Consider the following 27,891-nt stretch of genomic DNA (forward strand, 5'->3'; position numbering starts at 1 on the left):
AATAAGTACATTAAAACAAATTTGAAGAATTTTGGGCGCGTAAAAGTGAGATGCGCTCTATTTAATGTGATGAGCAATAACGAAAGAGTAAAAAACCCTATATTTTACATTCGTGTGGCCATACGATGACATTATAACATCCTAGGGGTAAAGATTCTGCCTGAATTCATATCTACAACATATCTACTTACATATAAAATTAAAAAAATTGGGGGTCGTGGATGATCCTGAGGAGCTAAAATAGATTCAAAATTGGCTTTATTTTGACAATATTTATAACTTTTTCAACTAAAACGCGCGCAAATGGTTTAAATCAACGTGTTCGTATGACGTCATTTTAATTTCAAATAATGTCAATCTTTTTTAAAATGACTAGGAAAGGTTGGAAAATCATAATTCAAGAGAAAAAAACATGATTTTCATGCTCCGTGCGCACCATACGCGTAAATTTGTTCGCGCGCGCGGGAATTTTTGACATGCTCAAAATGTCATGATCAGCGTAGAAAGTTGATTAGAAATTGATTTTGGCGCATTTTGAAACTTTAAATGCACGTGCGCGCGTAACTTCTTGTGAAACATGCCATTTTTAATCCATAGAAAGTTTGCCCTTGATATGACTTCAATTTTCACCAAGTTTCAATACAAAATGACTTTTGGTTTATAATCTATGACCAATCATTGAAATTCATAAAATCGCACGTAACATACGCTACGCGACTCTAACGTCATATAACAAAGTTTCCTGCACATCTACAGCTACAGGTCAATCTTATGACAAAGTTATACAATCTTATGTTGACATGGATGACCAACTGACGGATAACCAACTAGATTTGAACTCGTCACTACGGACGAGTTAGGTTATCCGCAGCGCAAACGCCACGCGCACGTCATACGTTAGAAGATTGCGCACAGAAAAATGATTATGCCATTGAAAAAATGTTAGTGTGCCCTCTATTTTGTGTCACGTCTAAGTATATACAAAATAACACTATACATACGTACTACATACAGTTCAGAATAGATGAAAATAAGTGACCAAAGTAATTGACGCTTTTGGACCTGATGACGTCATCACAATTTTACAAATGGCAAATCATTTGAAAGATAATTGATGGACCTAGACAATATAAAGAAATGGGGGAAATTGAAGACGGATAAGTAGAGATGCGCTCTATTAAATTTGACGAGCTATGACGAAAGAGAAAAAAATCCTATATTTTATATTCGGGTGGCCATACGATGACGTCACAATGTCCGGTTAGCCATATCAATGCATGATTCGAGAAAAAAAATCATCTACTTCCAGAATATGTAATTATAAAAAAGTTCACCACGTAGTTTAGAATCTATGACTGTTTAAAAAAAGGCATAATTTTGACAAATTTTTGAACTTTTTCATCAAAAATGCGTGTAAATTGTTTAATTCTACGTGCTCGTATGACATGATTTTAAGTCGAAATTGTTTGAAAGTTGGTAAATTCTCTAAAAAAGACAGGAAAAACAAAAATCAAGGAAAAAAATGTTTTTGAGCTACGTGTGCACGTGCGCGTAAAAAAATTGCGCACGTGTGGGAATTTTTGAAATGCTCAAAATGACATGAGCATTAGATTAGATATTGATTTTTCGCATTTTGAAATTTTAAACACGCGTGCGCGCGTAACGTTTTATGAAACTTGCCATTTTTAATCCATAGAAAGTTTGCGGATTATATGACTTAAATCTTCACCAAGTTTCGATACAAAACGACTTTTAGTTTTTATTCTATGATCAGTCATTGAAATTCACAAAATCGCGCGTAACTTACGCTGCGCAACTCGAAATTTGAAAAAAAAAGTTTTTTGCACATCTACAACTACAGGGCAATCTTTTGACAAAGTTATACAATCATTTGTTAGCCAGAATTAGAGATACGCTTGCAACAAAATTCATGGAAAGAAAGAAGAATATCGAAAAAAAAAAAAAAAAAAAAAAAAAGATCCTGACAATAACAAGAGGTTATCCGCCAAGTGCGGATAACCAAAAAAAAGAAAAAAAAAAAAGATCCTGACAATAACAAAGGGTTATCCGCCAAGTGCGGATAACCAATAACCAATGTGCGGATAACCAATAATAAATATATAATACATTTCTGGTTTTAGATAAGTATTTTGATAAAATGCCACACAGATTCCAGTAATAATAATAATAATAATAAAATTCTGGTTTTTATTATTTGGAATTATTTCACAATTTTTAAGACATATAATACAAGGGTTAGCCATGATTTTGTAATAAATTTCTAGGAATCACTCTGATGTTGGTATGGAAACCAAGGAATTCACTCTGATATTGGTATAAAAACAAAGAATTCACTTTGATGTTGGTACGAAAACCGCATATTGTACAGTACAGTACAAATCAAAACTTTGTATGAGCCACTAAATATATGTGTTCCGACAAAAAACACAACATTTTCTGCTTTCTGATTGGCTGTTGTTCTGACAACATATTGGGTTAAAAAATATGGTATATATTAACAATATTTTATTGATGTTAATATAATAATCTGATGGCAATTGGATTCAATTTAGAAATGATAATACTAATATTGCTGGTACAATCAATGAAACATATGTAGATTACATTAACATCATAAAAAATAACTATTTGAAGCAAAGTATCCTTAAAAACGTATGGTGTACGTTATTGTCAACGCAATGGATTATACAAACTGTCAATTATGATTGGTCAACTCACTAGCGTTTGTAGCGATTTCTTTTTTTTAAATCATTTTTTTCTGATTTTAATTATTTTTTAAATTATTTTATTTATTTATAAATGTTGTTTTTAAGTGTTATATTTTTATGTTGTCTTGTCAAATTATTTTGTACTAAGGGTCCCTATTATGATCAGCTTTATCTGGATGTACTATCCTTGTTAAATATTGTTGAAATAAAATAAATATGAGGACCACACCTTTTGGTTAAAAAAACATTTTTTGGATATTGCCACTTAACTTTATTTTATATGGAACGTACATAACCATGACTTTATGTTTGTTTAATGAAACGCATCATCATTGTACTCTACAATTGTCTTAACCTTTTATTGAAATATCTGGTATCTTTATAGATAGAAAGTAGTTCACTACAGTTAAAATTATAAAAGTATATAAATATAAAATAATAGTATGGAGGTTATGAATTTATTTATGCCAAATTGGTTGGCTTTTTTCACAGTAAATGGAACTGATCCTTGTACATACAAAGATGAACTTGGTTGTCTCTTCTCTTTTAACTTTGTTATGAATGGAACAATGGAGGTGATTCTGGTACAGAAAATAACATGTAAGTAATGTAAAAAGAAAACCCAAGCAAAATGAAACCCAATACATTGTCTAAAGCTCTGTCTACACTATCAAACTTTATGTGACAAAAACATGTTATGTGCCCATATATGGTGATGAAAACTACCGTAATGGGTACATTACACTTTTTTGTCAAACTATTTTGATAGTGTAGACATAGAGCTATATATCGAGATCTCTGTGCACTTCACACACGCGCACACACACCTTCATATATACAGTATACATCCCCTCATTTGACAGGGACAATTTGATGGACATCAGCAGGCATACTGAACTTTTTTCACAAACAATTACGAAAGAGTACCTGTATTCATTGTATATTAAACATCTTTTATTTTTCAATTTGAAACATGCACTTCATTATTATACTAGACTTGTTTGTACAAAGTATGTGAAATGCATGATAGAGTTAGAGTGAAAAAAAATGATTGTAATGGCTTTTTTGTAGGAAATATTTGCAGAAAAATAAATGTCAGTCAAGTGCTGCAAACACGGCTTGTCTTGATTCATGTTAATAATTTATATGAATATTTATCAACATGTCGTACTTTATTTTCAGCTTGCCCAGAAGGAATAGATGCCTTATGGCTGGCTATTGGCATCATTATTGGTATATTACTAGTTGGTCTAGCCCTTCTGCTGGCCTGGAAGATAGCTACATATATATATGACAAACGAGAATATGCTAAATTTTTGAAAGAGTTAGAAAATGCACGAACAGATGCAGTAAGGAATGATTATTTTGTTTATCTTGTAGTTAATGTTTATTTATTTATTATTTATGGTTCTCTTTAAAGACCAGACCATTTTTATGTAGAGTCACCACTACATAGCATCCAAGTTCACTGTAGCTGACGTTCCAAGAAAACATTATTTATTTTAAACATTTCTATTTGCATTTGAACTCTCTATCTATCTCTATATCTATTTCTAGTATGATTATGATGTATCGTAGTATTGTAATTGAAAATGTTAAATCTAACAGTACTAGTAAATACCTTAAACTTAAAGTATAAGTATATATTTATGTCAATTTATGTGATTAACATGCATTGCAGTGGAACATTAGCATTGAAAATACTAATTGAAATGTAATATGTTTATGAAAAATTAAACCAAGAAAATATTACCTAGACATACTTACTTGCTTTTTTTCAGAATATAAATCCCCTTTTTATATCTTCTACGACAACCTACAAGAATCCAACATATGGTAAATAGAAGGTTTTATGCAAGATGTTGATACCTGTTGCCAAACAAGACCTCATTCAGAACCATCCAACAAGGCCTGATCAAATTGAAAACTGATACACAGACTAAATGATATCAGAATAATAATTTATGGCAAAGTTCAGACTGTAACTGACAGATCACTCAAGCCTGTTATCAGAAAAAGAAATGCCCACCACAACTGACATCAGATCAAAGTACCATGAGATACTCTCCTCTGGGCCACACAGTAGGATATCAGATAAAAGTGGCTTGTCCAGATCCACAAGGCATGTCCAGATCCACAAGGCATGTCCAGATCCAGATAAAGATCCCAGAAAAACATTCAAATGATATTAATTTTAATAATACCGGATGTCGTAGGCACACAACACAAAATATACCACATAATTATATAAAATGGTCTGATACCAGAAACTAACAAACAGAGCATCTTGTCAAACAGAATTCACCACAGGTATCTGATAGAACATGACATTTCTGTAGTATAAATTGAGGTATTAATTATTTGGCTAGAGAGCTAACTCCATATTTAACAATAAATTGTTCTATTCATTACCCTAAAAAAATAAGTAATTTATAAAAACGGGACTGTACTTTTATGTATGTTTATATTTTAATATATATATATATATATATATTCTAACTCATGTATTCATAATATTGTAAGTTATTGTTTTATATTATTAAATAATATTTTTGAACAGATACAGTGGATAATTTTTAAGCACCAACACTGTCCTCGTCAATTTGCTGTAACATAGTTAGCACTCTAGTCAATCTATTACCTCCTCAACGGTACCTAGATCATGCTGAATTTGGTGCTAAGTTGCAATATGTGATAAAATTAGAGGTTGATATGACAAAAAAAAAATTAGGATTGAAGAATAATTTAGAGTAGCGTATAGTGGTGTGGCCATGTCTTCTGCCTTAAAAAAAGTGCTTTATTTTATTTAAGATAAATATTTTATATAAAACATGTGTAAATGCTGTTATTTGTTTGTAAAATTATAATAATATCTTTTCTTAGGATAGTATACAGTAGTGAGCCTATTAAAAGTAATACTGTAATTGGTTACTCTATAGTAAAGGAAAATATTAGATCCCGTCAATTAAAGTTCCTGGACCACGCGCTTCTAATGCCTGATGACGAACCATTCAAAGAGTACGCTCTGTATGTTCTTCAACATGGGAAAAGAAAACGAGGAAGTCAGAGAACCAACTTTCTGAGATACATCCAACAGCTTTTAGGGGATGAAGGAGGCATGATTACCTCTGATAAGCTGTCAGAGTTAGCCAAGAACCGTTGTGGTTGGAGAAAGCTTGTAGTCACCTGCTCCGCAGCCGACTGATGATTATGATAGTAAACTTAAAAAACACAGTACTGACTGTATAAATAAGAACTCCCAGCCAGTTTTTAAGGGAAACTCTATTCAGCTTGGTTCCCACTAGGACGCAGTACAAAGACGTAAGCCGCAACGCAAGCAAGCAAATAAGTCGAATGCATTGTGTCATATTGTGAACCAGACTTTAAGGGGACACTGGTGCCAAATGTGTCCCCATAATACAGTTTCCACTGTAATATTTATGCAGGTACATAAGAATGAAAATATCCTAAATATCTAGTTTTCTGATTTGATGATTATTCTCCAATTTATACATGGATATGTTTCAAAGGTTTAACTGTTAAATTAATACATAAAACAGTAAAAAGAATATTTAAAATGTTTAAAGTATTGAAAATATCAAAAATCTTTTTAAAAGATGTTCATGTTTTCTGAATAAATCTCTTATATTTATCCTTCCGATACGATATACACTTACTACTGTTTTTTTTTTACTTGTGCCATTTGGCAATGTATTCATTCACTATGTACAATCACAGGTCAATACATAACATTTTTTCTGGTAAATTTGACTCAATTTACATTAGTGTCAAACCTGTACAAAGGGCATACAAAAGACAAACTGTTCCATACTGACACTATAAACATTAATAAGCAATACTGGTTGTAAAACAATATTGTAATATTACTACTTACTACTGTTTTAAGTTTGTTTTTATTATTACTTTGTTATTGTATGTGTATATTATTATTACTTGTTTAAGACAGAAAAGACGTTTAATATATAATTTCAATATAAATTGTAATAACAAAATGAGATAACAACGTTTATGAACCATCGTGGAACCACTTTCAAGATCAAACAATAATATACATAATATACCGTAAAACATCGAAAATAAGTCCATCTCGATATCAAGCCTATTAGGCTTCTTTTCACGATACTATGGGCTTCTTTTTCGAAATAGACTGTATTATAATGTCAAAGGAACAGAAGTTATGATCGTGTTATTATATGGTATGGATATATTAATGACCTTGCAACCATTTTTAACCATGAACTCGTATATTTATTCTACAATGTATTGTTTTCCAAATGCTACTTTTATTTAATCTTGCATCTTCTTGTCTGCTTCCTTGACAAATATATAAAATTGGCAGAGAATGTTTTAAAAATCATATATGAAACGTCATTAATTTAATCTTTTTGCCATTAGATTTTGCATTAGAATTATTTAATTCAAGTTTAATGTCAATCTTTAAATAGACATTTTTGATGAAATAACCGTCTTAAAAAAACTGTTTACCGGTACATTATTGATTTTTGTTAGTATCAATGTGGTAGTTATTAATAGTTCAAGGGTTTGAATTGTGTAAAAATTGAGTATTTAGTGAATTTAATATAAACCAAGTCTTATTGTAGGCCTATGTAAGAGCACAAGCTCGTCCAGGGATGTCGGGTCGTTCGGTTCAAAATAATTATAATCCTAAGGTGCCCTTTTCAAGTTAGAAACCAGCAGCGAAAGTGGTAAATAGGCCTCATGACAATTATTTGGCAAATTCATTCATCTACTACTATACTAGGCCTACAGCTATATTTTCTTTTAAAAATCTTGGCTATGGACTAGGAACAGCGAAGAGTAAGACTCGTTCATCTTTTAAAATTACAGTACAAAGCTCCCGGCCCTTCAAAAAAAAACATCAACAATACCAAAATTGATATTGCTTTTTATTTAATTGTGAATTACTATAAAATAGTGTATTTATGTAATTATTAAATAATATATACTAAACACGATCACATCTAACCCAATTCTGTGACAATAAAAAAAAAAGGTTTATCTGATTTTCCAACAGCATTTTTTATATAATCTTGTAATATATTTAGGCCTATAACTTAGTTTACACAATTTTATTTTTATTTATTTTTGTAAATAATTGTATCTGATCATAATGTTATACTAGAAGAAAGAGATCGGCAATAATAAATAGCAATGTGTCGATTGGTCATGAAGGCACCAACTTCAATTTGTACACCAGGTATAATATAGATCACGCGTTTATTTATTATGAGTGTTGATATTAACGTTACGTGTATTTTGCCATATACTTTTCATTAAATCAATTGACTTTAGTACAACCTTTACGTAACGTTATATTTTAGAATTATGAATGCTGCTTTATTAGTAGTATGGCCTGTGTGGTATATTACGGCGTTGTATCGTCTTTAAAATCGACAGCGTAGGACACTGCGATGTCTTGCAATGTCCAGCAGATGAAGTGGTGCGCGCTGCGAGTGCTGTCTTACAACCTTATGAATTTAGTGTATGTATATAATGTTTGAAACATTAAATTAGTTAAATGTAATCCGTAAGTGCCTTGAAAAAAAAAGCTTGTAATATTTTGTATAGATATTTATAGTATTAACCGTACACAAATGTTTTTATAATAGCTATATTATTATAGGATAATATCAAATAAAACACTTTATCACATCATTTTGCCCTTTGTGTTACGTCATTGAATATAGCCTATATTCGTCTATTGATCCTTCTAATAATAATTATAAGTTGTCAAAATAAAGTACCGGCACAAACACTTCTTTTATTTTACGATATATAAATTTATATTATAACTTAACTTAACATACGAATGAACAGTAATCTTTTACTTGACCACCAGCAGATAAATATGGATACTGTAGGTAATAGGTCTTTACTGTATTCGTTTCTGCCAAAGATTTTTATTTTATAATATTGTCGCGTTTAGTCTGAACTACGCGCGATTTTATGAAATGTTATGATCATAAATTCGAAACCAGATATTTTCCAATACAGCACTGGTTTATAATATCAAAATAGTCAACTTTTTACAGAGCTTTACCATTTAAAATGCACACAATAAATGTCCTAAAACGTTGCCGGCTATTTTGAGCATTTCAAATTATCATGTCATTGTCCGTCTTGTTAGCGTCACGCTCGTATTATGCACGGCGTACAAAACATACTTAACGAGGCCATTTTTTATGAACTAAAACGAAACACGACATGCAATTTAAACTAATAATTCGTGCGATTACAGCGCCTCAGATGCCAAAAGGTGACAATGAAAATTATAGATGTACAATTTTTTTTCCGATCCGAAAAATCATCATATTGCAAACTTATTTTTAGGATAGAGGATAATCATATTTCCATCACCGCATTTATAGGTTCTATAGAGCGATTTGGCTTAAACTTGGTAAAAAGAATAACACATGACGTCTTATACGTATACTGTATATATAATTCAAGCTTAACAGATACAAACTGGAACGCCCACTCACTGGAAATATTAATAAACAAACAATAACTACTACAAACTTGTGGATCAAGTCTAGCGAATCACCTAACCGTAAAATGTACACACGCAACAATAGTGGACTAATCGTACACAGCATAAAGTTTTATTAGCTGGTCTAACTTATAAAAGGATGATGGCTTCCAATTGGCAGTGCAGTGCAGGCCTCTCCTACTCCAGAGTTTTATTCATTTTATATAGTCACATTGATATCAACTTCGTTTTACAATATGGATTTTGACGATGTTCTAAAACTTCTTGGCGACTTCGGTCGATATCAGAAGCGACAGTATGCCATGGTTTGCCTAATCGTCATTCCTGTTGCAATACATAGCCTATCGCATGTGTTTATCTCCGCTAAAACAGATCACTGGTGTGTCGTACCGGAGTTACAAAACTTTAATTGTACAAACAGTGATTCAGTCGAAAGGGAAGCGTGTATCAAAATAAAACAAAACTTAGCAAGACCTAAAGATGATGTAAATACAATACCAAATGAAGCACAATGCTGGATGTATACGAGCGAAGACATCACGGAAGCACTTTTTACAAACAACGTATCTCGAGAACTTGACATTACATTGTGTACAAATGGATGGGAATACGATACCTCTCAGTACAAGTCAACTATCATCCAAGAGGTAAAGTCAAATATAGGTAGTTACGTAAGCATCTAAAATTGTGTTAATATTAGTAGCGTGACATCACAAACGATGCCTCATTTTGTGTTCCTTTTCAAGTCAATACGGACATTTAGGTGTTTCACAATTTAGGGAATGGTTCTTTCTCAATAGTTACTGTATAGGAATGCTTATAAATAGATGGAGAACTAATAAATAACTATGTGTACAAGCCCACACCACAAGCGTATTTTTTTTGGCTGAAAGAACATTATTCGCTGCAATAGGCCTCAGCAGAGAGCTTATACATTTGGTCTGTTTGGCATAATATTGATTTGGGCGGTATGAAGGGAGTTACACATAAAGTCTTGGAAGTTTTGTTAGAAAGAGAAAAGAATTCATGTTATGATATCGTAATGTTGGTAAAAGTCTCAAAATTATCTTGCTTCAGCACCAGTGGGATGAGGTGATAGAAATCATCTCACCACCACTAACCACTGGAATCAGTGTATTGAGCTTCGAACATGTATCTTATATTTTGTATAATTAATTAATTCCAAGCTGGAACTTTGACAAATTTTTATTTAATTTCCGGTCAACTAAAGGTCCAATTCTATAACTGGCTCAGTCGCGCTATACGTGTCTTCTGTTGAAAATCGTCGCCCACCACGGTCTTAGTGTATTTCAAATTATGCTGTTTTATATATTTTAATACAATTAATCGAAATCGTAATTGGTTGCTAATAAAGAATCAACTGTTTCTCAAATACGAACCCCTATAAGAATTCTAGTTACGCGTTTGTTTCTTTTTGTAATACAGGTTTCTAGGGACACTGTCGAACCAGGGAGATACCTCCCGTACAATGGTTAGAGCACATTATCTAGTATACAAACCCATCCGTTAACGACCAAAATTATCACAGAATTAGCGTTTTTTTGAGAAAAATATTCCAATGAGGGTTAAATGTCGACATTATTGTATGAGAGAATTTTAAGAGATATTGTAAGCGTTGATGTGAGCTGAATGGCATACGGTGGTAGAAAGTTTTCTGATTGGTTGATCAAATGACAGTTTGTCTTTCTTTGTGGTACTGCAAAGACTGCATTATGTGGTTGGGAACAGATTACTGGGACAGAATCTCCACTCACGCTCACGGAGGTTCAACTCTATTAACCATTTAAAAAAAGAAATGATTTGATGGTCACTTTATCATGCACGATTGAGTGAGATGCTTTCCGTGTTACACTTTGTAGTATAGGATAAATATAAATTGCAACGTTATATTGTCAGTATTATACAATAACATCTTTCATGAAATGTTTATTAAAATGAATGAGTCCATGACTCTAATTTTTATGATAGTAGGCCAAATGGTATGCAATTTATAGCAATTAAAATTATGCCAAGAAAATGTCAATAATGTGTCAATATATTTGGTAAAATATCGAATAATAGTCATAAACTTGCCGCATACCGCGTTACTTACAAAACAAGACATTTCACTTCCGTATGAATGAATTGTGAGTATAAATTCCGGGGCCATCCAGTGAACTAATTATCACAACTCCAAACATTTCGTTTTATATTCAAATGACACACTGAAAAAAGACCCGAACGTATCTTTTTATGCTGTATCAACCCCTTTTTATCAGCTAATCTTTAAACAGTAGTTTGATAGTACATCAAATTTAATTTAGGTTTACCGAAAACCAAACTAAGTTGGTCAGGGTTATCAAATCTACGGTGGCCTGTAAGTGTCACGGCAACTTTTTTTAAATATCACGGCAATTTACAAAAAAGCCACGGCAATTTACAAAAAAACACGGCATTTGAACAAAAATACCACAGCAACTTAAAAATGAACACCATGGCTTTTAAAAAAAATTACCGAGGTTTATTTTGTAAATTGCCGTATATTTTTTGAAAGTTGCCGTGACGCTTACAGGCCACCGTACAAACCGCAATCGAAAGTATGAGCGTTTGCTCTAATGACGTCCTAATGATTGTGGTGATCGTATTTTTTTCCCTTTGTTTGTTATTACGTTGGTTGGTGACATTGTTAGAGCTCATGAAGACACTGAATAAAATCTCAAAGTAGCCTACTGCACATTATAATATATAATTTCTTGGCAAATTATGCATGTGATACGATTATAACGAGTTACACAAATCAAAGTTAACTTAACGACTACCATGTACAATTGTAGAATCACAAATTCGGCGAATCTCGGTCCGCATGAGAAGCTGTTCATCCTGAATCTGGACGTTGACTAGATGTTGTTGTGCACTTTAACGAAGAATTAATTTTTGTTGTGGATAGGAAAGACGACAATCGGCACAAAATAAGTAGAATACTAATGCCTTTTCAGAATGTTTGAATAAATAAAACACGAATGTTGAAAGATAGTTACAAGAAAGAGATAATAAACAAGGATCATTTATTTTTAATTTTATTTGTATATGCTGTACAGCTCACTGCATGTTTATTAAATCATTTAAAGTATCACATTTTGTAATGAAAATGTATAAACAAGAACGTTATTATATTATTACCAAACAGTGTTTAACGTTAAGTGTTTATCAGTTGTAAACCATTATCTTGATTTTACCAGTTTCTGTTTTATAATTTCAGTTTGATCTTGTCTGTAAAAAGGCCGAAAAGCCATCGCTTTCACAGTCAATTTTTTTTGTTGGAACACTAGTTGGTTCACTTGTTTTTGGAGCTTTAGCGGACAAGTAAGTATGTTAACATTTCCTAACTGAACAGACAACCGGCGACGTATTGGTCTGTCTGTTGTTTTAAAATGTAGGGGTATATGTAGTTAGTAGATTTTGAATGGTCTTACTTATATATTATCATTGCGAAATTCATAATTCAAATTTATTTGCAACTAAACGCTTATTTAATAGAACATTCCAATTATTTATTGTTTTGTGTTGTTATATCAAATGATAAATCCTTGTTGGTGCTATGAGCTAAACAACGAATGTTGTAACCGTACACATAATTCCATTGAATTGCTCTATAATCAAAATCACAGTTCGCATAGTGTCACTCTTCCGTGACTTAAAAACCGAACCGAAATGTAAATATGTCCAATCTAACTCAGCCGAAACTTTCTAAAATCAATCATTCAACAGGACCCGTACTATGGGACTCCCTTAACAAGTTTAGCTACTTGACCATACTTTCATCACATTTAAATACAAATTCAAAAATACCTAATATCACAATATAAAACCCATATTACAACTCAGCTTTTACCCTTTGTCTCTAGTGCATGTACCGTCTGTAACCCCTCTTTGTTAATGTATATTGATCCACATTTTAATAATAATGTTTTTCCTGATGGAACCAATATAAAAGCTCTTTGAGCTTATTTGGTCTGTTAGACAGAATGACAAAACTATTTACAGTATTATGTTTATCATACTTATAAATATTGCTTTGTTCGAATAAAAGAAACTTTTTAAACATTAAACCGGTTTAAAATTAAAATTGGTAACAATCTGAAACAGATATGATACAATGGGACTAGTGCAGACCATTGGTGCTAATAATGGAGCTATACAACAAAAGTAAAGTAAAACTCTTGACTAATTGATTTGTTAAAATTATTTTACATAATATGCTATTTTAGCTATAACGCTAATTTAGAAAATTACTCTGGTTCATTCAATGTATTCACCGCACTAGTCCCGCACTGTATCTTGATGACACTGTATTTGGGATTATAATTTATTACATGATACAAATACGCATTTTTGTTATAATTTTCTTCATAGGTTTGGGAGGAAGCCTGTTTTGTTTTTAGCTGTAGGCTTGCAGTGTGGCTCTGGAATATTAACTTCGTTTGTGAAATCGTTTGCTGCTTACACGGCGTTGCGATTCATCACGGCGGCAGCGAACACTGCTGTTTTCATCACTGCCTTTGTTATAGGTAGGGTATTTATATATAGATATGCATAATCTTCGCTCAGTGCAGACCACCTAATTATATTATATATATTAATTATTTAGATAATTATGGTAGATCGAGTTTATTGTATTTCCAACAAAGATCGACACAATAACATCTTGAAATAGTAGCTTGATGCTAAACATTGCTCTGCCTTACCTTTCTTTAGTCGATGTCTTTCGCGAAAGACAACAACAATAGTTTTACATTACATTCATGTGAATAATGGATGAACAAATCACCTTGTTTGGTCCAATCATTAATCAAGTGCTTCACTCGTTCAGTGCCCATCTTAACCAGATGAGACGCATAAACCAATACGTCTGAACAGGGGCTGCCATAAGTGTCAGCAGTTATGATTTCAAATGCCTAATGGAACCAAGCTCCATATATACATTATATACAGCACCCGATATTCCCAGATTATTGTCAAAGCTCTAACCGGACAAAATGTTGCTTAACTTCGGCGACCTGGCGAGAACCAATGTTTCAACGTGGTAAAGCCTACATTCATTATGCTTTAACGCTGACGAAAAATATAATTATAAACAATAGTTACTTTATTCCCGGAGCAACCCTTTAAAAGTTTAATGTAAGTATACTAAATGTCAATTTACAAAACGATCGTTAACGGTAAGCGGTAAGCGGAAAACAAAAATAGCCTATATAGAATCATGTTATTTCGTATGACCTTTTACAAAACAAGGAGCGATTGAGCGGAAACCCGCTCATGATAGATACAAATTCTACCTGGGACAAGCACAAGGTTTTCCACCAACCACTAACCGCTAAATCGTCTGTATAAATTGCCCTTAAACTGTACTAAAATACACTATAATAATGGTAATCATTGTTTATCGATTACGATTATTATTATTATTACGATTTACTATCGATTCTCTTTAGGTACCGAGACTGTCGGTGTTTCCAAACGAACATATGCTGGACTTGTTATCGAATTCTTCTTTGCATTTGGTCTAATAATCATGGCAGGACTTGCATACTTTGTCCGTGAATGGCGAACTTTACAGCTTGTGGCTAGTGTTCCTGGGCTATTATATTTTCTTTATATACCGTAAGAGAACGTTACCAAAACACTGTATAAATACCGTAACACTTTTTGCATATTTTATTTTATTGTTTTATTCTCAAATATTCAAGTCCATAACAGGAGTTTTGCCTTTCTTTTGTAATTATTATAAATAATACAAAAAAAAAAGAATGAAAGTAAATTGAAGTGATTAACATTTTTTTTTAATTCATTTATTTGGCACTTTGACCAGTGTAATGGTAAAACATGTATGAACATGTTAAAAGCTATCAAATACGCTAAATTAATAAATACATTATTGTTTTGTTAAACTAAAATAGGGCATATGTTTTAACATTATAGGACTAATAGAAAATTATTTTAGTTTTTAACAAAACAATAATTAATGCATTTGCTCAAATTCTTGATCGAAATTACTCTCTTTAAATACTAATAATCTCTCTTTTTCAAGATTTTTCCCAGAATCGGCACGGTGGTTGATTTCTCAAAAAAGATATGATGAAGCAAAGAAGATAACTGAGAAGGCAGCAACTGTAAACAACGTTAATTTGCCAACAGATTTTCACTTTTCTGAACACATTGTACGTGTAATAGTTATTACATATAATTAGGTATATGAAACGTTATCGAATATTTCTTAATTTTAAAACAATGATTGTTTATAATATTGAAAATTTTCAGTAATAATAATATTCATTCACATACAAGATACAAAATGTTTTTATTGGTTTTTCCTGATGGTAAAACAATTACAATATATACAGAGATTTCAACAACGAACGGATTTAAAGAGGCATAGAGACATTACAAACCACCAGAGTTGAATACTGGAATTAATTTTTAAACGGTGAAGATGTATATGTATCTTATCCCGTATCTTTTTAAAAGTCAACATGGGCACATTTATCTTATTTCTTGGTTCTGGTATTCCTTGATAGACAAACGATAAAAATATGAAGATAAAAATGTATACACCTACACACGAAACAAGGGTATTTTATTAAGTTATCAACAGCAAAAGATATGTATGTTTCCTAAATTTAAACGCACCTTTCTATTTTGCGGTAAAAGCTTCTTAGATATTTTGACTAGGATGTAATTATGTTTAAGTTATAACATTTCTTCTATTCACTTGCTGAACTTTTATATTTTCAGGGTAAACCATCTTCACCCATGTCGTTTCTTGATTTATTTAGACCATGGCCAGTTTGTAAGCGAACATTTAATGTTATGTTATGCTGGTAAGTTATGCTTATAATATATCTTTTTTTTAGGAAACACTAAACGTCTACACAAGCAAATTTTCATTTTGTTTACTGCATGGTGACAAAAACTTAAGGAACCTCAGGAAACTTCTGAAAAATAAAAGTTTGTCTCCACTTCCCTAAAGCATATTCTACACTAGCATAATTTACTTAACAATTTGGAGATGTTTTTTGTGTCTGTTGGACACTAGTTACTAGAGGCTTTTGACGATCTAACTTCTGCAAACTAAATAGTTTTCTTTAGTTTTGTCAAGTTTTCCGCTAACATACATTGGAAAACTTCCTTTGTCAAACTCGAAATTGGCAAACTAAAGCTGTCTAATACCTTAGCATCTACCATTGCTTGGAGAATTTTGTTTGCCTGCTGTTACTGGAGTCTGTCATTTTGCAGGCCTTCTTCAAACGATGGTTTTCAGCAGTTTTCCAAAATCAAGTTTGCAAACTAGAGTTTGCTAGAGGATAGACTAGGCTGATTATCAATAGCGTGTTAGTATTATTCAATAGTTACCATACGTCAAAGGCGACAATATATTTCAATTTTATCAATACCGTGACTATTTTTAATAATAATAATTGTTTAAATATTTAAATATTGTTTTTTTTTTAAGGATTGCTGTTAATATCTCCTACTTTGGCCTCTCTCTGAGTACTTCTGATTTTGGCGTTAATCATTACATATCTTTTCTTGTATCTGGTGCTACCGAGATACCAGCCTATGCATTGAGTATTGTAGCTCTGGACTATTTTGGACGCAGACGATCTTTATCAGCAACATTGTTACTCGGTGGCGTTGCTTGTTTACTAACTATTTTTATTCGTAAGTAAACAACAACACCAATAATGATAATAATGATAATAATAAAATAATTTATAATGCCCACAGCTGCAGTATACATACATGTATAAAACCATTTATGTTAAAAAATGAATAAAACAAGTTAAAATTCCATAAAGGTCTACGACAACTAGTGGTACTAAGGTAATTAAACTGTTTGTTTAAAGGATTTGGTATTTGCTTCCATAGTCAAATATAGAATTAGCTTTCGAAAGTATTACCTTTCGAAATCCAACGTAAAAACTTACACGGACACCTTTCAGTAGTTTTAATATACTACATTATTATAAGAATGAGGACAGTAACATTTCAGCACCTTAAGTCCTAATAGAAGTCTGTGTAATTTAAACAAGTCATCAATAGATAATAATTCTAGCACTTTCAATCTATACAAATAAGATGTGTCACAGGAACCTTTCTAAACATCATTATCCTTGTTGCTTTCCTTTGTATACCGGTACTTTCTATTCTATTAATTAACTTCTCATGGTGCCCACATTGACGATCTTGTTGTACGCGGTATAGTAAACTTCTCCATAACATTCTCCAGCTGTCCAAAGTCTGATGGAACTCTAAACAGTATAGTATCATCTGATGATCTAAGTGAGCAAGCTGGTTGATACGATACAAGATTCTACTCAAACAATAATTTGGAGCAATATTCTGTCGTGCTTTAAATGTGGTTATGAGTAATTCACACTTAATCCTGCGATGAACTGGTAGCCAATGAAGAAGATCTATGAATTAAAAGTTCCTCTTAATTATAGGTGATTCGTACAAGAATCACCTATTGATTTTTTATGAATAAATATAGTAAGACATCACTGTGTTTTGTTTATATCAATAATTGACTTTGTAATATATTTTTTATTTTGTTGAAAAGCAATGGGAATAGGACGACTGACAGTAGCGATGGTAGGAAAGTTTGGAGTAACCGCTGCATTCGGTATTATATTTTTCTATACTGCAGAGCTGTATCCAACTAACATACGGTTAGAAATATAATATTCTCCTATTTAGTGGTTATAGCTAGTCTAGTTCAATTGATAAAAGTTAAATATTGTGTTAAACGAGCAACTGTAATATTATAATAATTATAATTGTATATTCGACGTCCTGAGGTGGTGAGGACTTAAAGCACATCATCTTTTTACTCCCCTATTCACTATCATCAAACTCATACAGAATAAAACAATGATTCTCGCTGATGATTATTTTATTTTGACATTATAATCTTATTAATTCTTTTTATTGTAATGTTGATGTGTTCTTTATCCATTCCATCTTCATTATGATGATGGCGTTATTGAATAAATGTATCTAGTTGTCAAACTAACCGACTGCTTTATTCATTTGGCAATAGGTCAGTTGCTGTTGGTATTTGTTCAACATCTGGTCGGATTGGAGCCATCCTATCACCATATATCCTCCACCTGTCAAGGTATTGGGCACCACTTGCAATGTTAACATTCAGTGTATTAGCTATTTCATCTGGAGTACTTGTTTTACTTTTACCCGAAACTGCCAATAGAAAGTTACCAGATACAATGGATGAAGTCACAGAACTTAAAATGTAAGGGTTTGTTTGTAAATGTTTCAAAATTTTCATTCAGAATGTACTAATAAACCGCAGTCATTGAAATATAATGGGTTCAGTAAGATGTCTAATCTATCAAGGCACGAATTATGATTATTATGTGTAATTTGTTGTTTTTTGTAATTATAAAGTTAATATTTGCATCAATTGTTGTCAGCGCTAGTAAGAGCATGTTGCTTTGGTAGGTGTCTCTGTGTGTGTGGTTTATCTTCTTTCTAAGTTTATAGCATCGTTTCGACCAGGGAAGACGTGTAGACGTATGCTAATGTTACAGGAATACGATCACTTTTGAATTTTATGGTCTGAACAAACATGTTAAAACGTAAAATAGCTATTTTATGTTAAACTAACCAGCCGTACCTTGAGTGTATTTGTATAATTTCTTTCACTTTATTTTCTACACTATTTAATGTCGATTAATGATAATATTAACGTTTTATAATTTATTTTCAGATCTGTGACAAAATTATCGTCAGCAGAATTAGGAGAAAAAGAAGCTATGACATAAACAACATTGATATCATGAGAAACGTTACACCAACGTACCATGATAGACTTCCGTAAAAACGTGAAAAAACAGCAGTTCCAAAAAAAAAATAATCCAGTCTCCTTTGGCTTGCTCATAAAAGCAATTGGGATGATAAGGGTTATTAAATACTCAACGCTATTACACTTTTTAATCAACATTATGATGTTGATTTGTATCAGTACTTCTAGATTTTTTATAGAATACTAGTATATCAACGTATACCAACAAATTAATGAAAATCCTTATAATAGGTAACTAAACGCATTTCATCAACTGGTTGTAAGTATTTTACACGATTTAAATTTAGACTTTGTATAGCATTATTTAATTTTCTAAAAAGGCGAATTGATGCCTATTCTAATGGAATAACATGAGAATAGGCAGCAATTCGCCTTTTTAGAAAATTAAATTTCAAATTTATAAAAATGTAGGCCTATTTAGAGTATTGGAAAAAATAAACAAATTAGCCAATTATTGAATTGTTAATGATAATACAATGTATAATTGTTATTGATGTACATACCGTATATTTTATTTTAATGTATGGATGATGCTGCATGGGAAACTTTGTATTAACAGAAAAAGCCATAGCATCAAAATATGAAAATAAACAAAACAAAACATCATTTTTTTTACTGATATGTAACAGTGATATACTAATTCTAAGTAAGTTATGATGTACTGAAATTGAAATAAAGTTTAGAGAGTGAATCTCACAAAAAGACAAACAACTACAGCCAGCAATTTGTTTTCTTCCAAAATACTTATAAAGTAAGCTTTTAAAACTAATTTGAATACATCATATTAAATATTAAAAAGTGTTTTCTAAGATCCACGCGTAGGCTCGCTATTTATTTATTACAGGCATAGAAATAAATTATATATATATATATTAAATAGCCTATATAAATGCGTGAACGTGATTGGTTGAGTACGATGATATTGACTGAGTAATTGTCGAGTAATTATCGTGTCCCTGTCATTAAACATATATAAAATCCAGCAAATTCTCGAGTACGATGATATTGACTGTGTAATTTTCGTGTGGCAACATTCGCGTTTGGCGATAAATAAGTTAATAAAAGTAATAAAAGTCATCTACTGGGACTTGAACTCGCGATGAATTGTCACTCCATCACGCAACTTGCTTGAAGAAATTAATCAACTAAACTATTTAAACTATTCATACATAGCGCCCTCGCTTAGTTTTTAGTCCTCTCTAGATGTGACCTGATAATAATATTATTATGTATGCTTATTGATGGAAAATATTCTGTTAATTTAAACGGCCTAGGCCTAAGTGAATATTTTATTGCCAAGGAATCATTAATTAGTAATTATCTGTATATTATTCTTCAGTGGTCTATTGGTTAGGACATATGCATTTCAATCAGAAGGTTCCGGGTTCGAATCTCGGTTGGGGCGACTTTTTCTCCTTCTCACAGATTTCCTCATCTTCAAATTAATTAATTAAATTTCAGTATATCACGGTATAGTATTTATTCTGTGCCTGTGGTGTTTAAAATATATATATACTATATATCCCTGTTCATACTGTACATGTTGACTTTATATTTGTAGTAGAATAAATTAACTTTTATATTCGTTTGTAAAGTGAAAATGTTATTGACTTTATACGGTCATTTTTCGCAAAGGTAAGGTGAATTAGGCAGTCTTATTACTTAGGCTAGCCGACCCATACACTTTGCTACATTTTTTAATATAGCAGATGTAATATATAGTTCATCGAGAAAAATATCATTCCCTCGGGGATGTCAATTGTTATATTTCACCTCTAAAAAAGTAGGCAATATCTGTATAATAAAAACATTTGCAGTAGAGCAGAATCAGTGTCGTGAAATAAACCTTTATTTTTAAAAGTAATGCTACAAGAATATGTTTGTAGTACAAGATAGGAAATTCATCAAAATTGACTATACATAATTATGTAAAATTGAGGCATTTTTCTTTTTAAAAAAAGTATATAAATATAAATCAAAAGAAAAATCAATTTAACACAATTTAAAAATACCATTTTATTAAAAATTATTACCCAGTTAAATGTGTGTAAGTCATTGAATCAAAATCAGTAAAATTCCAATCTTATAACATTATGAAAAAGGTGTAGCATCACATTATAATACTTTGTTTTTAGATTTTCAGTGTAAAAAAGTAAGTAAGAATCTGCATCATTGTATATTTATTATATATATATATATATTTTTTTTTTTTAGTTAGATAAACTTGAAGTTGCAAGATTGAAGGAATTCAATTTAAGTGCTGGTGTAATACAGATATGGTGGAGGAAAATCCTGGCAACCAAAAGTAAACAAGAGGTCAAACAGGTATTGATTGTAATAGTGTTTTGCCAAATATCTTGCAGGCATCATGCTGTTACCAAACCAAGCCACAGAAGGCTATTTTAACATTGAATTACATTTTATTCATTTTAAAATTTTTAAAATTAAACTAAATGTGTTTATGTACTGTTAGATGCTCAGTCACTGATTGATATGTTGTAGGTTTTAGAGGCTGGAAGGTGAGATAAGATGTAAAGAAACGACATGAGGCAGCACGTGTCATACACTATGCTATGATGCTGAGTCACTTATTAGAATTGATGTGTTGTATGTTTTAGAGGCTGAAAGGTGAGAGAAGATGTAAAGAGACGACATGAGGCAGCACGTGTCATACAGTATGCTATGAGTGGATATTCAATTCGTTTACATCAACGCAAGTTAGAGGAACAACTAAATGAAGTAGATTCAGACGAGGTAGGCCTTTACTTAAAACTCTCAATTCTCAATCTACGCTGCACCAACATACTTTGGTTTACGATGAAGTCGGTCGCGTCTGAAATCGGTCGCGTTTGAAATCGGTCGCGATAAAATCAACTTCCGGTATTTTGTATGGCGCGCCGCTAGAGCTATACTTTTGATTATATCGGTCACGTTTGAAATCGGTCGCGTTTGAAATCGGTCGCGCTATTTTGTATGGATCGAGCGGGATGCATGCTAGAGCGGGATATACATTTTTCGTTTATGTAGATTTAATTGATATTTGTTTTACTTGGTTAATAAATATTTATTATCAATCTTCTAATTTCAATCATTAAATTAATTAATTTTTTTTGTATTTCACAGGTCTCGGAGAAGGACTGTGTCTTTTCAAAATGGCCATTTCTAAACACGTTTAAATATTATATTAGGCATAATGTTATATTAGGCATATCATAATTTACCTCTATTTATATGTACTGTAATTAATATATTATGTAGAGAATATACGTCTGTCGTGTCTTTTATTATGCAAACAATTACGTAAGAGAACAATTTATTTAAAAACAATAATTTTTACAATATAGCCCATAAAGCCAGCGTATCCATTTTTATACTTATGCATACTGTGGCAGATTATATCATATACATGTCGTTAACAACATACAATTCGATCACCTTATTTTTATTTCTATTTTATTTCTATCCGTTATGTAGGATAATATTAAGTGTATAATGATTATTGTTGAGGCAAATCACGTGTATACTTTTATCTCTAATGTTTAAAATAGTTTTTAGTGAAATGATCATTATATGCGGATGGTTAAAAGACGAGTTACTGAAATAAACCCCCGAATAAGCCATATTGGAGATGCGCCTTCTATGATCGTGCAGCTGTTTCCTCTAACAATACGTTACTTTGCTGACGGGGTTTCCCCTTTTTAAAAAACACGCACTTATTAGTGTGTCAAATCATGGACAAAACACGTACGATCGTTGTCCATGGCGAAGTAAAGATGACGTCTATTACTAATAACCATGTTTGAAACGTCTATAGGCCTCCTGCACGTGTTTTTGTGAAACGATCCAATGAGCTATAGATGCTCGACGCGATTATGAGATCATGTTCATTCATTCATTCTTTATTTAGCCTTTAAAATCGAAATACATTTAAAACATAGGTAACCAAATCAAGACACGTGGAAATATAAGGAGGCAAGGAAAACAAAAGCAATTAAAATCGCTGTAGCTCACAGGCTTGCTTATCCATAATAATTCCGAATAAAGCACTTTTTCTATAATTTGACAGTATGAAAAATACGAATTCACGTATATACGTCGGCGATACTAGATTTTAATTTGAATATCTTTTATTTCTTCATTTATAATAATCATTTAATGTAAATAATTAAGTAAGTGCAACTCAGTGTCTCGCATTCATACGCCGTTCGTAAATCTAAATGTTTAAATATCAGTGCAGATTACCTCTTTGAGAATCGTGTCCACATTATCCATACATTATTATGTGAGTGAGTGGCCGAGCGGTTAAGACAGTGGAACCGTAATTACGTAGCCATAACATCGGCAGGGGTTCGAGGCTCACTCACTCCATGGTTCTGGTGGTAGAACGAGTCTTCTCGGATAAGGACTATAAACCGTAGGTCCAGTGTACACATCTTGCTCGTGTGCACTTTAAAGAACCTAGTACATCTTTCGAGACGAGTAGGGGGTTACCCCGGTGTATTAGTACATCACAGCCACTGATCACCAACTGGGCCTTCTGGGAGACCAGTCTTTGACTGAAGAGGTTACCCAGTATAAATATAAATTTCAATCAATCAATTATTCGCACACATCTATCATTGTACATCATAGTCCTCTGTAGGCCGGTAGATTGATTTATAACGGCATATTATCTATATATTTCATTAATATCCTAAAACCATACGTAGGCCTAATTGTTTGCATAATAAAAGACACGACAGACGTATATTCTCTATATAATATATTAATTACAGTAGGCCTACATATAAATAGAGGTAAATTATTATATGCCTAATATAACATTATGCCTAATATAATATTTAAACGTGTTTAGAAATGGCCATTTTGAAAAGACAGTCCTTCTCCGAGACCTGTGAAATACAAAAAAAAAAATTAATTTAATGATTGATAATAAATATTTATTAACCAAGTAAAAAATATCCACATAAATAATCTAGTTCCTAAAAAATATCAATTAAATCTATATAAACGAAAAATGCATCGCATCCCGCCCGATCCATACAAAATAGCGCGACCGATTTCAAACGCGACCGATATAATCAAAAGTATAGCTCTAGCGGCGCGCCATACAAAATACCGGAAGTTGATTTTATCGCGACCGATTTCAAACGCGACCGATTTCAGGCGCGACCGATTTCATCTGACACCCATACTTTACCAAGTGAAGTATGTTCCTTCATCCTCATGTACTTTAATGATGTTGAATTAACACATCATCATTGATATGTATTGAGTTATAAAACTAAAAATGTTGAATCGAGAATATTTAATTTACTGAGAGATCATTTAATTTTTAACTCATGAAATATTCTCACTATTCAAATCATAAACATTTAGTTTATGGTGTTTATACCAATCTAATACTTTTTTTTTCTTGATACAATTTAACATTTATTTTTACCAGTTTGTTGATTTGCTGAGCACCTGAATATAAAAAGTGTTACAGAAGAGAAGCCTGTAAATCAAGGAACCATCATTAACAAGTTTGTGTAAGTTGCAACCACTCCTGCAGTTAATATAGCTTTTGGTATTGTGTTACTTGGTTTGTTGTAAGTATGTTAATCCAGGAACTACCACCAGTATCAAGGTTGTGTCAAATGCCGCAAATTGTCTACTATATAAATGTTGAAAGAAAAATGAATATTGACACAATTTTTTACATGCGTGTGCTGTCTTACCAATTTTTATTCACAATACAAACAATAATACAGTCTTTGTGAAGCTCTTTCAGCTTTGATTTGGTTTTCACGCATGAGTAAACTTTATGAAAATGAAATTATCCTAATATTAAATTTTATTATAAACAAATCATGTAAAACTAACAATGTAAAACTAACAATGTAATTTCAGTAAATAACAATTATTCTCAGGAATATGATTTAATTTTGTGTTTTTTATGTCCCATGCATTTAGGATCAATTGAAGATTTAAATGTTGTGTTGTTTTTCTATTAAATTCTTTTTATTAACCCTATTGGTTGCGTTGAGATTTTAAAAATGCAATACAAAAAAGTTAACAATATTGTATATCATTTATCATTTATTAAAATAGAATATGAAATATGTATTTATTTAGTAACTCTACTAATAAATGTATATTTTTTAAGTTTAAATCAACAGCATGCATACACCACAACATTGTACTTTATCTTTACAAGAGTTATCTTGTAAATATAAATTTACAATTTTAGTTAGCAATTATTAATGTCATTTCCATTCCTTAAACCATTTTAAGTAAGAACTGTTCCCCTCACTATAATTAATGACAATATTTACAAATATCTTCAGGCCCGTAGCCAGGGGGGGGGGGGGGGGTTTATGGTTCGGGCGAACCCCCCCCCCCCCCCCCCCCTTTACAGCGAACCCCCCTTAACCAACTGCGAACCCCCATCCCCGACATGCCCAATACCTCACCCTCATCTCCAAAAATCCTCCAAATACGTGCCCCACAGTACAAAAAGTTGTTTGTAAATTGAAAAATTCGTAAACTTGTTCGTGAACCTTCTTCTCTGTATGAGCGTCAACTAGTGATACGTGTCTGTAAATTTCTAAAAGCTGCAAATGAATTGCCGATTTTAACCTGAAAAATAAATGTTTGGTCCCTGCATGTAACATGATATTGACGCGTCTCATAGCGAGCTGGCGCACGAACGATTCGTACAAAGGACACCGCCAGACAACTGCGTACCTATAATTGTTTAGATCACTGGCAGTCAGGCAGCATGCATAAAGTATATAGCCTTCCGACGTACATCAGTATTTATGTGTGACTATGAAGTATAATGTATCATAGAGGATTATAGTGAATATTAATATTTTACACTATAATATCTATGGTATCAAGTACTGACGTAGTTCACATTATGGCATCCGATTATTTTTTTCTAGACCACCAGCCGATACGTACTAAAATGTATCAATATCACCTATTTACATATTTATATTCCTCAACATATTGCTGTAAATAAATATTAAAGATAGAGCTAACAAATAGCATTTGCCTTCACCCAGTGTGCTTTTTTCGGGGCTGCTCCTAGATATACGTTCGCATTGAACTTGAACGCAAAACAAAATACGGAGTAAATGATCAAACAATCGGCGGTTCCACACAGAGCACGCGCATCTAACATACGGCAACAAATAGTTATCGTCATTTAAATTATCGACGTGTTTGAGGAGGAGGAAAAAAGTATGATCTTTTTGCTCATTGGTTATATAGCATGCTGCACGAGAGTGTCTTTTCCGGCCATCTAGGGGTGTCATTTAACAAAATTCGTTTCGCATCAGGCTGGGTGAGGGGGGGGGGGGGGGGGGGTTGACCCAAATATTTAGTGTCCGAACCCCCCCTTGACAGATCCTGGCTACGGCCCTGATCTTAATAATGTTCTCTCTCCTTGTAATGTTGCGTCAGTTGAGTCGGTTTTATTTTAAATTACCCTACTTACATTTTGCCAAATGCGCACAATAAAGAATCGATTACACGTAAATATTACAAAAGAGTTAATATTAAACTAGCATTCAAAGTCAAACTATTTTAGTCAAGACATTTTAAGGGAGTTTGCCTATTTATCAAATGCCTCACAAACGTTATTTTAACTCAAAAGTTCGGAGGAATTATTCATAATTTATCTAACATATTTTTCCTAGAAAACACATCATGCTAATATTGGATGTGATTGACTGATTGGAGGCATCTGTACGGTCAGTAAAAATATCTTATTTTTGTGATGAATGGGGAGAAAGGACCATTCTGTTTTAGGTTTTCAGAAGCCTGTTGATCGTCACACACACTAGACAGCAGCTGATTAGAATTCTGATTAAAAATTATTTCAAAACGTGTGGTTTTATAATCCCAAGTTATACCAAGTACGGCTTCTAATCATAATAATATTTATAATCATAATATTGATGCTTATGATGCACACTATATATCATTGGCAGAGTTTAATGTGTCAAGACATCAAAATAAACAATGCAAATAATGTAGGATAATTCAGTCCCTCTAATGGAATTCAACAACAAATAATTTAGGATAATTCAGTCCCTCTAATTGAATTCAACAACAAATAATTTAGGATAATTCAGTCCCTCTAATTGAATTCAACAACAAATAATTTAGGATAATTCAGTCCCTCTAATTGAATTCAACAACAAATAATTTAGGATAATTCAGTCCCTCTAATTGAATTCAACAACAAATAATTTAGGATAATTCAGTCCCTCTAATTAAATTCAACAACACATCATTTAGGATAATTCAGTCCCTCTAATTGAATTCAACAACAAATAATTTAGGATAATTCAGTCCTTCTAATTGAATTCAACAACAAATAATTTAGGATAATTCAGTCCCTCTAATTGAATTCAACAACAAATAATTTAGGATAATTCAGTCCCTCTAATTGAATTCAACAACAAATAGTTTAGGATAATTCAGTCCCTCTAATTGAATTCAACAACAAATAATTTAGGATAATTCAGTCCCTCTAATTAAATTCAACAACACATCATTTAGGATAATTCAGTCCCTCTAATTGAATTCAACAACAAATAATTTAGGATAATTCAGTCCCTCTAATTAAATTCAACAACACATCATTTAGGATAATTCAGTCCCTCTAATTGAATTCAACAACAAATAATTTAGGATAATTCAGTCCCTCTAATTGAATTCAACAACAAATAATTTCATGAGATGAAAATGTG

The 27,891-nt window shown here is 32.1% G+C and overlaps 2 protein-coding genes across 2 annotated transcripts in view; both read left to right on the top strand.

Annotated features, from left to right (window-relative positions):
• LOC140049698 (integrin beta-1-like) overlaps window positions 1-8,426 on the top strand; it is a 71,010-nt gene extending 62,584 nt beyond the window's left edge. Inside the window, exons 20-22 of the mRNA XM_072094647.1 lie at window positions 3,222-3,329; window positions 3,912-4,078; window positions 4,511-8,426. Of these exons, the coding sequence (XP_071950748.1) occupies window positions 3,222-3,329; window positions 3,912-4,078; window positions 4,511-4,573 (338 nt within the window). The 3' untranslated portion in view covers window positions 4,574-8,426. The remainder of the gene's footprint in view (window positions 1-3,221; window positions 3,330-3,911; window positions 4,079-4,510) is intronic.
• Window positions 8,427-8,800: 374 nt separating this feature from the next.
• On the top strand, window positions 8,801-19,871 carry LOC140048653 (organic cation transporter protein-like). Its single transcript, XM_072093423.1, has 10 exons — window positions 8,801-9,908; window positions 12,521-12,624; window positions 13,675-13,829; window positions 14,754-14,922; window positions 15,350-15,479; window positions 16,054-16,139; window positions 16,772-16,980; window positions 17,882-17,990; window positions 18,362-18,571; window positions 19,049-19,871. The coding sequence occupies exons 1-10, from the start codon at window positions 9,498-9,500 to the stop codon at window positions 19,101-19,103; spliced, it is 1,638 nt and encodes a 545-aa protein (XP_071949524.1). The 5' UTR covers window positions 8,801-9,497; the 3' UTR covers window positions 19,104-19,871.
• Window positions 19,872-27,891: the final 8,020 nt, after the last annotated feature.

Source organism: Antedon mediterranea, chromosome 5, assembly GCF_964355755.1.
Source record: "Antedon mediterranea chromosome 5, ecAntMedi1.1, whole genome shotgun sequence".
Taxonomy (NCBI): Eukaryota; Metazoa; Echinodermata; class Crinoidea; order Comatulida; family Antedonidae; genus Antedon; species Antedon mediterranea.

Coding starts and splice junctions, on each gene's coding strand:
- LOC140048653 (XM_072093423.1), top strand. CDS start 9,498: ATGGATTTTGACGATGTTCTAAAACTTCTTGGCGACTTCGGTCGATAT. Junction 9,909..12,520: donor AGTCAACTATCATCCAAGAG/GTAAAGTCAAAT, acceptor TTATAATTTCAG/TTTGATCTTGTCTGTAAAAA. Junction 14,923..15,349: donor TTATATTTTCTTTATATACC/GTAAGAGAACGT, acceptor CTCTTTTTCAAG/ATTTTTCCCAGAATCGGCAC.